The sequence below is a fragment of the Mauremys reevesii genome, linkage group 6, assembly GCF_016161935.1.
Source record: "Mauremys reevesii isolate NIE-2019 linkage group 6, ASM1616193v1, whole genome shotgun sequence".
NCBI lineage: Eukaryota > Metazoa > Chordata > Testudines > Geoemydidae > Mauremys > Mauremys reevesii.
Window position 1 is genome coordinate 114,445,762 of NC_052628.1, and position 14,965 is coordinate 114,460,726.

Below are 14,965 nucleotides of genomic sequence, written 5' to 3' on the forward strand. Positions count from 1 at the left end.
ACTCCCAGTGGGCGTAAGAGGCTGTCTGAGGATTCCTTTCCAGGTTCAGGCCTTCAAACACTTTCTTCCGCAAGAACTTGGCAAAGTGCCTTAAGTTCTGCAGGAAAGGGACTAAATAGAGCATTGCTCCCGCAAGCTGCATTGTTGGGAACTCAAGTTTTTGGTGAAAGGCAGTATTGTGATAGGCACAATAGCTGGTTTCTGTCTTACTGTAGTAATAATTGAAAGAATATTTGATAACTTGTAGCCTTAAAAATATATTTAATATTTTGGGGTTCTTAAAATGTAATTGCAAAATAAATTTGGTTTTCTTCAGTGTATGGGGAGGAGGGAGGAAGAGGGAGAGAGAATCAAACATTTAACTTTTCCTGTACAAGAATGATGTTTGTTTCCTGCATAAAAATACCTTTCCAGTAAAACAAAAGAAAATTCTTTAATGTTTTACAAGTACAAAAATGTTCTCTGGGGCTGAGGCTATATGTTTTTTCAGAAGTACTGATGGTATACTCTAACCACAGCATTCTTCACTGATAATACAGTACTTGTAGCTATCGATCTGTAAAAGCAAATCCTTCAGTTCTGTAACACTGCTTCCTGTGTCAAGTTTTGGCAGAGTTTTGTGGACTGTAACAATTTTCCTTATTTTAATAAGTTGTACACCCATTTGCACCAAATCTTGTTTTACTAGTATGAAGTGCTCCTGTGTGTACAAGATCATGATGATCCAGCCATCGATGTGTGTAAAAAGCTCCTTGGCAAATACCCAAATGTTGATGCTAGATTGTTTATAGGTAAGTAATACAACTGCATGGCACAATTCATGCCTTTATAAATGGATCGTAAAGAAGCTAACAGCAAAAAAATGTATGGAGTTTTCTAAACTGGGAAACCTGTATTTGTCTGTGGATGCTGGTCCTGTAGTAGGACAGCCTATTCGAAGGAAATGTAAGCTTGTCATCGACATCCTGACACCCATTAAAAAAACAAACTCCAGGAGGATAGCTTGTGCGAATGAATATTTGCCACTCTCTTCTACTCCACAATCACTCCTCTCAGTGCTAGGGCTGTGCAACTTATCAATTACTTCAGCCTTAAGACTGCAAAAAACAATTGTGCATTGGACTTCGATGCCAGTTGGCTAGGCCTGAATGCCCAGTAATGATTTTAGAGTGTTCCCATGTATCTTCGTGATAGTAGGGCTGCTCCTAAGAAATGTTCCTGCTCCACACACTCCTAGAATAGGGCCACATCCTCTCCTCTATGTGCTTTGTGTTTAAAGGAGGGGAAAGGATCTTTAGTGCCCACAATCTTTATTGCTCTCCCTGACTAACTTTGAACAAACTGAATGATGTCAGCTAGGGACAAAAATGCTGAGGTGGTTATTTGTATTTGTATTACCATAGTGCCTAGCCTAGGCTCTCCAGTCATGGGCCTGGACCCCATTGTACTATCTGCTGTACAAACACAGAACAACAAATTGGTCCCTGCACCAAGGAACTTTTAATTCTACTCTCCCACCTAATCAAAAAAAAAAAAAAAGAGATCGTACCCAAGAGAGACATTGCCACGTATATCAGCTGAGTTGGCAAACTCAGGAGAAGGGGACTCTGACCCCTTAGAATGCAGTCTCTAAGCCCCAGCAGATAGCTGAGCTGCTTTTGTACGTACAGGGCCCTTCGTGTGATAAACAGTAATTTAGTGAGTTTATAATATTGTCTCTTCAATACAAAATTTAATAAAAATGTTCTTTGGAAAAACTACAGTATCTGTTAATGGGAGGAATGTATGTCACATGTAATACAGGCTTCAACTGTCGTCTTTGTTTGGCTAAGAAGACCAGAATAGATTTTCAGAGGTGAAGGTTAGCATTTACCTCTACCGCCCTATTTTTTTTTTATTTTTTTTTTTTGTGGAGGGGGAGGGGTATAGAGTCTGTATTCTATTACATATTTGTAAAATAGCTTCTGGATTTGGAAACATGCATGATGTGTGTAACTGTTTGTTTTTTATTTTTAAGGTGGAAAAAAGGTTGGCATCAACCCAAAAATTAACAATTTAATGCCAGGGTATGAAGTTGCCAAGTATGATCTCATATGGATCTGTGACAGTGGAATCAGAGGTAGGTGTATGGTGTGATGGTGGTGTTTGGAATGTTCTCTTGAAATAGTTTACTTTAAAAATACAGTTCTGCCTACTATAATAATTGGAGACATACCTATCTCCTAGAACTGGAAGGGCCCTCGAAAGGTCATTGAGTCCAGCCCTCTGCCTTCACTAGCAGGACCAAATACTGATTTTTGCCCCAGGTCCCTAAGTGGCCCCCTCAAGGATTGAGCTCACAACCCTGGGTTTAGTAGGCCAATACTCAAACCACTGAGCTATCCCTCCCCCCATACTAGTTGCTTCTCGGCTGTACCACTAGGCAGGCAATTTAGTTCTCATAAGACTATACATTAAGATTGATTTCCAATTGAGTTACAACTATTAAAGGACACGGTCTGCGTTAATTTGAGATCTTAAATGACATGGCTTCTGAATTCAAATACACCTCTACCCCGATATAACGCGACCCAATATAACACAAATTCAGATATAATGTGATAAAGCAGTGCTCTGGGGGCAGGGGGCTGCGCACTCTGGCGGATCAAAGCAAGTTTGATATAACGTGGTAAGATTTTTTTGGCTCCCAAGGACAGCGTTATATTGGGGTAGAGGTGTATATGAAATGTTGTCTGTACTTCAGTTTAGTGGATTTTTGTTGATCACTCCAAAGCTAAATTAAGATGCACCTGTGTGATTAATGCTCAGTGTATAGCTCTGCACAGACACAGGCAGTAAGTGCCATAGCATTGGTCTTGCTACTTGAATAATTGATTGGTGGTTTTGTACACACATACACTCTAAGATGAGGCATGTCTCTTGCTGTAATGTACAAGTTAAAAAATGAGATTTCAATCCTAAGTAATGTCTTTCAGTTAAAGTAGCACAGCCAATTTATAGATTTAGAGGATGTTTGCACTTCTAAAAATGAAACAAGTATTTTGATATTTCTAGTGATTGAGTTACTAGTACTCTAATTTCAGGTCTCAATGATAACTATTTCTCCTTTTGCAGAAAATCTAATTTTAAAAAATTGGTGTCAGTTTTTATTGTCCCACTGCTGCCAGTCTGCAAATTGTTAGAAACTTATGCTAGACTGTAAATGTTGACAGCTCCCAGTCTTAGTGGAATTTTTTGTTACACAAAAATATAGTTCACCAAATACGTGACTAACCTTTTCTGCACTTTTAGTAGTAGAATATAAGCTTGAATATATCTTTATAGAGTGAACTTACTACTAATAATGAACAAATGGTTTTACAGAACAAATGGCATACAGTGTTTGCATACTAATAATCTATTTATCATTTACATAGTAACACCAGACACCCTAACTGATATGGCCAATCAAATGACAGAGAAAGTTGGTTTGGTCCATGGTTTGCCCTATGTAGCAGACAGACAGGGCTTTGCTGCCACTTTAGAACAGGTGAGTGCAATATTACTTTCTTTTATTGTGGTTTCTTTCCAACAATATGTTTTACCTTTAATGAGCTTTTTATATGTAAATTAAAAAAAATATTTTATAACATTCGCATATGCGTTAAGCTTAGTTTACAGGAAATTGTAACAGTGTTGACAGCCTGTGGTTCAGTGTCTAAGATTACAACTTTATATAAAATAAAGGTTTTAGATTTATTATAAAGTTTGTAGAACTGACCAGGAAAGTCACTGCTTTTAGCACCGCACCCAATTGATTGAGCTTCCTCTGTGGTTTTATGGGGTGGGGGAAGCTTTTGACTTCATCTCTGTGCTGGCAGGGCAAGTTCTTTGCTGTGAACTAGAATTGAGACTGTTACTGCCCTTTGTTTAAGCGGTAGTTCTTGTCTATTGGATCCATGTATTACAGAACAAATAGCCCCTCCCTTGATGTCCCAGCAGCCTAGTCACAACTCTGCTGCCAAAAGGGCTTTCATGCTGGCCCTGAAGGCCCCTCTGCCCACCCGGTCCCACCCGGAGGGGTACTGTGGGTTAAAATTGTTTGGAGAGACTTGTGAGTATTTGCCCTTGGATCAGTTTCACCCTTCATAAATAGTTACTTTAATATAATTGTAAGCAGAAATATTATACGCCACCTCTTCTGAAGAACCATCCCTAGGGTAAAAACATTTAGTTTAGCTGTGAACAAAGGAACAGTAATGGCTTAAGGTAAGACACGGGTGCAGTCCGTGTGATCTGATAGTAAACACTTTATTTCTAGTAATTTTTTTGTAAAACCACTAATGGGCCATTTATAGGAACTGTGATAATGTGCATGTTTTATTCCTGAAGACTATTCTTCATTTAGAGTGGTTGGACACATTTATGATGTAAATAAAAAGGATCACATTAAAATGCTCTAGTTTGAATAAACAAAACTTGAAAATCTCAGGAAATCTAAAGTAAAGTTTCTATTTAAAAAAAACAGACAAACCAAAACCCTGAATTTTTTGCCTTGCCAAAGCACATCCTTTAGCTATTCACTAGATACCCGTTCATGACCAATCACCAGGCTTCCTTTACGCGTCCAGTACTGAACCATCTCATCCCCCCCAAACCACCACATAACTGAGAAATACCTCTGTGTAGTCCAGAAACGCTGCCCCGAATTCTCCATCATATAGTGAAATGAGTAGTCCTATGACTCAGTCCACTTTTCACACTATATATTATCTAGGATATCAACTGTCCTCTTTTCCTTACCCTCCTAATTCAATGTTACTAGTGATATTGTGCCATCAAGATAAACAAAGATCTAGCTTAACTCGTGTATGCTACCCTCTTCTAAAATCTGAATTTGTACTCAACAACTTTGCATATTTTTAAATTAAAGCCCAGGACCCTATTAAGTGCATTATTGCTAGGTATGAAACTCCAAATGTCCTGATTCTCAAACATTTCTGCTTGTTTTTACAGAATTCCAGTGGACAGTTCTTTAGGGTAGATTTCCAGCCTTAGTGCTATCTGATAACACACTTTGATTTCGTAACTTCCACAACTTAGTGTTTTGATTTTGGAGAACTGTAATTGCAATGTTAATATTTTGTCAAGTAACTTTAATGATGCCAGTTTTTTACATTGTAATTGATGCTGGCAGTTGGCAGAGCAAAGTTCAGTTTACAAACTGATAATTGCTTAGTCTCTCTGATGTGCTATTGATAAGCTTAGCAGAACTCAATTTTTATTTTTTTTATAATTTCAACAGATAATTTAGATGTTTTTTTAAGCATTTTCTATTTTTATTGATTTTGAATTTTCACAGTTATGGGAAATTTTTGTGGGGATCAGACAATAATTACTTAATGACAGACATTGAGGTGCAAAAAATTAAAGCTTTATAACCGTTTAAGCAGAATTGGTCAACATATGTCAAAATATACTGCATAAATATCCTTAAATCAAACTGTAAGTTTGCAAGCAACATTTTTCTTACTTGCCTATCTATACATTTCAATTATTATTGACAAATATTTTTGTTGGTTTGTGTGTACAGTGAATTTGACACTTACCACCTAAAAATCGAATCCTTCGAAGCCTAACTATTAACTACCGTGTGTGTGCCTGTCTGCAAATGAGCACAAATGGTGGATAGGGCTGGTGACACAAGCTCTGCTGGATTCCTCATAGGCCCTAGGAAGTTCTAAGCTGATTATGATGTTTATAGGTGAAACCTCAGCTTAATATTTTTATAATAAATAACTCCAAAATTCTCCATCTACACTTATTAAAATCAATACTGTACAGCATTCTGATTTGAGGACTCGTGAGACCACAGTTTTATTTTATTCTAGATCAAGTTGTTTTTGAGACAGTTCATCAAAATTGCTGTGTTTTGTGTTCTGCACCAGTGTTATAGATTCAAATGGATAGTTGCAGAATTCTAGAAGGGGTAATATGTTCTGGTCTCCTGTGTCATAAAACCTTGTTTTATCTAAGTCTGAGTTCTTGGACTATGTACTCGTAATAGGGCAGTGACATAACAAATATTAATACATTAACAAGTAAACCCATTGTGCCTAATACAAGATGGGAGATTGATATTTGCGTTTTTAAAGTGAAAAACTTTTCAAACAAAGCTGTTTTCTTCAGTTTAGGACAAGAAGTGAAAGTGTAGTTTTTGATTCTTTCTATGCTTTCTGTACTGTGCAGGCAGAGGAGTTTCAAAGCAAATAGATAGCACAACACAAAAACTGTAGCTGCTTGAAAGGTTTCTGCCAAGTTTCTTTTAGTGAAGTCAGCCGCTGCTAGCTAGCCATTGTCTTGTCAAAATCTTTTAGAGAAATAAATCTGATAGTAAAGATACCATAAGTGAAGTAGAAAGTCATTTGACTAGAAAAATAACTTGCACAAATTGCATAGTTTTAAAGCCCAATTTATTACTATTATCTTTTTGTAGGTATATTTTGGCACTTCACATCCCAGATCATATATTTCTGCCAATGTAACTGGCTTCAAATGTGTAACAGGAATGTCTTGCCTGATGAGAAAGGATGTATTAGACCAAGCTGGAGGACTGATTGCTTTTGCACAGTACATTGCTGAAGATTACTTTATGGCCAAAGCAATAGCTGACCGGTAAGATAACTTCCAGTGAGTCTTCTTTAGACAATATTAAGTTTACAGTGTGTTCTATACTTAGATCCTTTGTTTTTGTAAGATAAAACTAATGCCTCTTGGTTAAGTATTTGATCTGAGGCACATTCAATGTGTATGTTTAAAACTATGGTAGGTGTTCCCATGTAGTGCATAAGTAGCAGCATAAGTCCCGACTCTTCTGTGCATGAAATGTCCTCTCTGAATTAATCTGTAGGGCTACTACCCTCTACTCCTGCAAGTACCTCCTGAAGAGCCACTTCTTCTGGGACCTCTGCAAGGAGTTAGCAAACAAGTGATGGCCAGATTGTGCAGCATTGGGGATGTATGATTTTATTGTTTTTAAAAAAAACAACCTTTCAGTTGATTTGGAACCCCCAAGCTATGCACACACTAACCTATGGAATCATGGAAACTTATTTTCATTACCATGCTCATCCCTTTTCTCCTACTGTTTAGTCACATTCTTTGCATCTTATTTCAAATAAGAGTGCAAGCTCTTTTGTGGCAAGGTATGTGCCTGTGTGTTAGTGCCGTGTCGGCCCCAAAGAGGTTGTGAATGACTGGGGTTTCTAGACACTGCCACAGTGCAAATAACTAAGAACAATGGTGGAAATGTGTGTCCATCTATCCTATATGAATAGATCCTTTGAGAAGTAATTAAACTTGCATCTCACTTTCAGAAGTCTACAAGGGGTCAGTTTTTCTGTGAACACGGCACAGACATAATCTGTGTTGTTGCTGTTGTCTCAGGTTTTCTGAAATAGTAATGTGTGACTCCTTTTTCAATTACAACTCTCTTGTGTGTGGAGAGAGAAATTATTGCTTATATTAAGCATGGTAGTTTAACCATTTTATTACAGCATATATGGCAATGATAACATGTCCTTCAACACTTGAGTTGTTCTTTACTTATGTTATTTGGAAGTTACTTATGACGTGCATTCATTTTCAGAGGTTGGAAATTTGCAATGGCCACACAAGTTGCAATGCAAAACTCTGGTTCATATTCCATTTCACAGTTTCAATCCAGAATGATCAGGTAAAAATTCTAACTATATAGATTTTCCTCCTGTCTTTCTCTGTCATTGCCTCTAATCAGTTCACAATTATAAGGTATAATGCACTTTTCCGAACTCACTATTTGACCTAGTAGCCCAAATAGAACCGCTAAAGTATCAGTTTACATTCTGATGCAGCTTTCATGTGGGAGAGCTTTCTAATGTATTATTGAGAGAGAAATAAACACTGAAGAGCTTTTAATAGAACAAATATAAAAATGTAAGCAAGCATTTTTCTAAATACTTCAGTATACTCCAGTAGATAAGTTTTGGACTTTGTGTGCAGTAACCATATAACATTTATTGTTTATGCCAATATTTGCTGGAGTGGGTATTAAGCAAAAGATTAGAGGAGTGTTTCATTGAAAAGAAGCTTAAAGCACAACTTACTGAGGGAAAGGGGAGGAAATGAAAACAGAATTTTAACTATGTATTATGCAGCAAAGTTTGTCTGGCACTAAAAATAGACCTTATATTTTTAATTTTAGGTGGGCCAAGCTGCGAATTAACATGCTGCCTGCTACGATAATTTGTGAGCCAATCTCTGAATGTTTTGTTGCCAGTTTAATTATTGGATGGGCTGCTCATCATGTTTTCAGATGGGATATAATGGTATTTTTCATGTGTCACTGTTTGGCATGGTTTATATTTGACTACATTCAGCTAAGGGGCGTCCAGGTATGTAGTTGGAGTCCATATTGACCTGCGTCTTATACTGACAGATATTGCTAATGCCATTATTACAGTTAAAACTGACTTCACTTGAGAATCTTGTATAAAACACTATTCTGGGAGATAGGATAGAATTTGGCCTCATGCATTTTCTGCTATCTTACATTCATCCAGTTTAAATTGGAGTGTAAGGCAGGACAGAATTTTGCTTTCTGTTCTAGTTTTGTTCTTTGTAAACACTGCCTCTCTCTGCAAACTCAGGGAATTTTGAAATATGATACTTGAAAGACAAGCATCTTCTCGAGATGTTTGCTTTTGCGCCTTCCCTTTTCCCTTCAAGATATTATGCTCTCAAATGCCTAGGGAGGGAAAAGGTATGAACTACTCATGGCCTAAAACCTAGCTTATTCCTGGTGATGCAAGAGGAGATTGGTGTTTGTTTTTAACATGCTTTAGCTGCAAAGCCTCTGGGTATGTCTATGAGGTGAGCTGTGGTGGTGATTCTTAGCTTGAGGAGACACTAGCTCTGATTGAGCTAGCACACTAAAAATAGAGTGTAGCTGCCACGGCATGAGCTGGGGGAAGGACTAGCTACTCAAGTACAATCCTGTCTGAGGCCATAGGAACGAAATTAGGATGGCTAGCCCCTGCCACCTCTTGCTCGGCCATGGCTGCACTCTATTTTAACATGCTAGTTTGGTCAGATCTAGTGTGGTTACGTCTCCTTGAGCTGAGAGTCACGCCCTTAGCTCTAAGTGTAGGCATATCCTGTGACTTAAGAAAGCTGAGCTGTTTATACATTCACCCTAGCTTGAAAATGGTACAGAAAAATATAAAATCAGCAGCAGAAATGCAATGAGGGACTTATTACTGGGGGGGAGGGAGCAGCAAGAGGACTTCAACAGAATTTCAAATGTGGGAAACCACTGCATGGATCCTGGACATTTTTACCTCTCTTCAGCTTGCCATCTGACCTTTGTTCTGGTGATTCTGGTCCAAATCCTCAGGAGCATTTCACCCTCCGTGGACACACGATCAGTGTACTTCCACCCAGAGAGGAACATCTGGTATAAGGATGATCCTGCAGTAGCATATGGCTGACTATGGGGCTTATTCTCTACACACCTTCTTTGCTGTCGCTGTAGTGGGGAAGGAAGAAGCAGAACCACATGCCCCATTGCACTTCATAGACCTTGGTGTAGGTGCCTTGGCTCCATGTGGCCCTTATAGGCTGATATGACTGAGCCCAGGTCTACAGTAGCGGCGGGTTCGACCTAAGATACGCAGCTTCAGCTACATGAATAGCATAGCTGAAGTCAGCGTATCTTAGGTCGACTTACCTGGCCGTGAGGACGGCGGCGAGTTGACCGCTACTGCTCCCCCATCAACTCCGCTTCTGCCTCTCATGAGTTAGAGTTCCGGAGTCGACAGGGAGCACAGTCAGGGATCGATTTTATCACATCTACACTAGATGTGATAAATCGACCCCCAATAGATTGATCACTACCCGCTGATCCAGCAAGTTCTGAAGACCTGCCCTTAGAAACCTCCCTGGCTGTTCTCTCACTGCACCTGGTGGAATGCATGCACCATGAGCAAGGCTAGCATTGGGTAGTGCCAGTGGGAGCTTTGTGCCAGTTTTGCACTCCCCTCTCGCCCTCCATCCTCCTCATCTTATGTGCTTTTCATGTGGAATGAAATAAACCCCTGTGCAGAGGGACCACACAGGACCTGTGCACTATTTACATCCTCCTTGGGCCCTGTTCTGCAGGCCATACTCTCTGTATAGGATGGATTTCACTCTTTGGGAGTACCCAAACATCTGGCCCACTAACTACTACTTTAGTATGTGTGAGATACTTTTCCAACTCATCTCTGTTGCCTAAAATGGAATGTCTATTTGAAGGTCTCTTTTTATAGCTTTCATTTGAAGAGACAGTTAACTAATGAGAAACTTGAGCCATTATCCTTTCCCCCCCATCTCCTCCTTCTGTACACAACTGATTTCTCAGACCCTGCTAGTGATCATGCCATGAACCTATCATTTAATATGTAGTATTCATCACAGCAGGTGAATAGTTAACTTTTGTTCGAGAAGTACAACAATTTTCAGACTGTGTATTTGAAAATAATATAAGCTTTCTTTTGACCAAGAGTACTTTTGAAATTGTATCTTCTTGTTGTTACTGTGGTGTGTTTCTAAGTGTCTGATCATCTCCCAGTAAAGTTAATTAACTTCATTGGGTGTTGAATCAGGCCCCAAAGCATTCCACTGTGGCTGAAAGTACAGTATTGAAAATATTTACTAAATGGGTTGCTTTGAAATTGGGCAGGCTACAGTATGTTCGCAAAATGGATGCTGTTGTATATTTCGAGGATAATTGCTTAACCAAACACAATTTAATTGATAAAAGACTGTACACATGTGATAATACACTTCTATTTAGACAAGATGTGCCCATAAAATAAATATTTAATTTAGTAGTTGCATTAAATATTAATGTCTGTGTTTCATTCCCAGGGTGGTGCTCTGTGTTTTTCAAAACTTGATTATGCAGTAGCTTGGTTCATCAGAGAATCCATGACAATATACATTTTCCTATCTGCCTTATGGGACCCCACTATTAGTTGGAGGACAGGACGCTACAGATTACGCTGTGGAGGCACTGCAGAGGAAATCCTTGATGTATAGCCCCAGCTTTGTGACTGTATTTCAAAAAGAAAAAAAAAAGGAGGAAAAAAAAGTATTATAAATTATGTTTATATAAATGCTTTTAAAAAAATCTACCTTCAATAGTTTTATTACTTGTATGTTTTGGTATTTGTTCTTTAATTTATTTTTGCATGGCACTTGCATCTGTGAAAAAATACATCTGTAGTTTTGGCCAAATGGTACCTTCTTTTTTATGTACAAAAGGAAATCAAGAGAATTGGTCCCAGGATCCATTTTCTTTATGAATGTTCTGCAGTAAACTCTCTAAAGACAGTATCCTTCAGTACAGGAAAAGCTTCTTGCTCTGTGGTACGCTATCTCAGTACATTGAGAGGTAAAATGGCCTTTGTCCATTGGATTGCAGCACACTGGAGAGTAACATCACTACAGAAGTACAACAGGCTTCTGCAGCATTTGAAAGATGGCGCTAGTAGCGGAACACTAGGAGAGAAGTCCTTAGATGCTTCATGCCTACCTCTTGTAGTTGCTGCAGAGCAAATATAAATTAATAGATAACTAGGCCTTGCAAAAAACAAAAGCTGGAGTCTTGTATTTATATGTATATATTAAAACTATTTTTTTTGTCTCATTGCAATGAACCAAAAGTGGGCTGAGTTTGATAGCCATGTGTTGAGGGCATCTTTTGGCCAACTCTGATTGGTTCTGTCTTGAACCATTGTTATCACTGTGCTGTAATTAGCCTAGCTAAGCCCCTTCATCAATCCCGTCCTCTTTAAGGAGGTTTTTGTTTCTGTGGGTGAATGTTTTGATAATTGTGTGTGGTGGGGGGGGAAATGCATTTCAAAAACATTTCACACATGAGCTATTTTCTTACACAATGTCTTATTGTTAATAAGAATGTAATTTCATGATGCAGGTATTTAATATCTTTTTTTAAGTGAGCAGATAATATACCTATACTAGTCATGAATAAATATTAAATTGCAGTAGATATTGTGAGTATATTAACGGGCAGGATGAATTTGCTGTTACTGATTACATTGTAACCTTAATTTAACTAAGTCTACACTCTTGGCTTTTTGCCTTCTACTGTTAGTCTAGTCTTTAAATTGGATTTTTTTGTATTCCAATGGTATGATTAAGGACTAGATTATAACCAAGTTGTAAATGCATGCTGTACTCTTTCCCTCTCTGCTCCTATGAGCCTGTTTTTCACCCTCATTATGAGATTGTTCTTAACTTGTGGTGAACTGGACTTGTTTGGTTTTTTTGTTTTAAATATTTAAAAACAAATTTAAAACCGTACAAAGCAAAATTGGAGAGGGACATTGCATAAGCCTTATGGTTTTTTATAACTGTGTACTGCTTCTTCTTGAGAATGGGATGAATGTCTGCTGCTAAATGCAGGGCTAGCATTGTCACTATGGCAGCTTTAAATCCTAATTTATACGCCACGCCTATGTCAAAGCATAATGTGTAGCATATTAGCAATAATTATATGTATTTATAAAAAATGGACAATTTTTCACTTTACTGAGCCAATCCATTACTTGTCTATCTGATATACGTGTGTGTGTGTGTGTGTGTATATATATACATATTCTGGGGCAAAATGCTTCACCCAGCTTCATATTCTTTTGCCTTATGACATCACTGAATTTGTTTTTGAAGGGCATTTTTTCTACATGAAAACAAAGGCTTTTTGATGCATGTTCCATTCTTTACATGTGAATCAGGGAGAAACTCTTCCTGAGGAAAGGTGCACGCTGAAAACCAGTCTAGTTGTGACCCACTAAAAGGTTGCTTTTTTAAATCACTACTACACAGCTGAATTTTGCTGACAATGTGTATATTTTATTTGTTTCATGAAGTTTGGTTGACGCCATTCATTGCACTGCTAAAGTGAAGCCAAGCTTGTTACTTAGCTTTATGCTGTTCTCCATGTGGGCAGTGTTAAAGAAAAACCAAAAAGGCTGAACAGACTTCATTTTTTTAAAAGTTTGTAGGTGTGAAGAATAACTGTGTTGATGTGCTTTTTGCATTGGTGGAGCCTTCATCACTAAAAAAAGATGATGCTTCATTTAAGCAAACACTTGATTTCTTGTACTGTTAGAAAGTTGAGTTGATGAAATGGAAACCAATACTTTTGAGTACTGCAGAGGGCACCACAACAGAACTGCATAAAAGTTATGGTTAAATGTGGTTAGTTTTAAAAGTCTTGATCAACAGAATATACCATGTTTATTATTTAAAATCATTGTCTTGTTTTGTTTAAAAAAAATAAATTTTGAATAAATCAAATGTTTGGAATATAAATCTGTTTTTACTTTATTCAGCTGAACTAACATTGCCTTAAAAACACGCACACACAAAAAACTTGTGTTAATTACCAGTAGTTGTCTTGCTGTAAAATAAAAATATAACTTTAATTCATAGCATTTCTGTGGTGCTATTCTCTGTAGTAACTAGTATCAGAGGGGTAGCCGTGTTAGTCTGGATCTGTAAAAGCAACAAAGAATCCTGTGGCACCTTATAGACTAACAGACGTTCTGCAGCATGAGCTTTCGTGGGTGAATACCCACTTCTTCGGATGCAAGTGGTGGAAATTTCCAGGGGCAGGTTTATATATGCAAGCAAGAAGCAAGCTAGAGATAACGAGGTTTCTCTTTGAGCTGAGCTCCAGTTCATCTGCAAATTTGAAAGAGAAACTGCTGAGCTCCAGTTCATCTGCAAATTTGACACCATCAGCTCAGGATTAAACAAAGACTGTGAATGGCTTGCCAATTACAGAACCAGTTTCTCCTCCCTTGGTTTTCACACCTCAACTGCTAGAACAGGGCCTCATCCTCCCTGATTGAACTAACCTCGTTATCTCTAGCTTGCTTCTTGCTTGCATATATAAACCTGCCCCTGGAAATTTCCACCACTTGCATCTGAAGAAGTGGGTATTCACCCACGAAAGCTCATGCTGCAGAACGTCTGTTAGTCTATAAGGTGCCACAGGATTCTTTGTTGCTTCTGTAGTAACTGAATCCAGATTACTACAACAAATATGATCCAGTTAATTTTGGTAAATGTGCATAGCAGATCATTTCTAGAAATCTGTCCATACTACAACTTTGAACTACTTTAAAGAATTCCACGTGGCTTCTTAACAAAAGAACAAAATTTACAAAAAGTGTATTCTGAACTCTGCTAAGGAGTTTCTTCTGAACACATTTCAACCTAACAGTTCATTTGTGGAAGGTTTGTTGCAGAAACATGCTAGTTTTCTTAGAAGCAACTCAGTTCTACAACATGGTGTGAAAAAGGTACAGGGTTGTAAAGTGGGTACTTCCCAACCAGAAAGTAAACAGATTTAGTATGATCATGTATTAAAATAAGCAAGCCTGCAATTACTAAAATTAAATATTGACTTCAGAGCAGGGCCGGCGCTTCCATTAGGCGACCCTACGCGGTAGCCTATGGTGCCAGGATTTGGGGGGGGGGCAGCATTTTGTGCGCTCCCCATAGGGCGCACGGGAGCTTCCGGTTCCGGTCCCGTTGCGCCGCCAAAGAAGGACCTTCTGCCGACGTGCCGCAGAAAACAGCGACAGGCAGTTGAGCAGCTCAATGACTGACGTCGCCTGCGGCATTTTGACGGAGGATCCTTCAGCGGCGCGATGGGAGTGGAACTGGAAGCTCCCATGTGCCCTGTGGGGAGCGCACAAAATGCCACCCCCCGAATTCTGCCTAGGGCGCCAGAAACCCTGGCGCCGCTCCTGCTTCAGAGATACGCATCTGTGGTTTTGTGCTGTTGGACATTTGAAGCTTGCATACCTATGGGGTCTGTTTATGATGGCACTTTAATTAAAGTGCTCATTTATTTGAATATGATCATGTAATA

General features: G+C 38.6%; 1 protein-coding gene across 1 annotated transcript in view; it reads left to right on the forward strand.

Annotated features, from left to right (window-relative positions):
• UGCG (UDP-glucose ceramide glucosyltransferase) overlaps positions 1-13,380 on the forward strand; it is a 36,125-nt gene extending 22,745 nt beyond the window's left edge. The window contains exons 3-9 of the mRNA XM_039543185.1: positions 689-791; positions 2,018-2,119; positions 3,417-3,529; positions 6,476-6,654; positions 7,628-7,714; positions 8,222-8,411; positions 10,927-13,380. Of these exons, the coding sequence (XP_039399119.1) occupies positions 689-791; positions 2,018-2,119; positions 3,417-3,529; positions 6,476-6,654; positions 7,628-7,714; positions 8,222-8,411; positions 10,927-11,097 (945 nt within the window). The 3' untranslated portion in view covers positions 11,098-13,380. The remainder of the gene's footprint in view (positions 1-688; positions 792-2,017; positions 2,120-3,416; positions 3,530-6,475; positions 6,655-7,627; positions 7,715-8,221; positions 8,412-10,926) is intronic.
• The last annotated feature ends 1,585 nt before the right edge of the window (positions 13,381-14,965 follow it).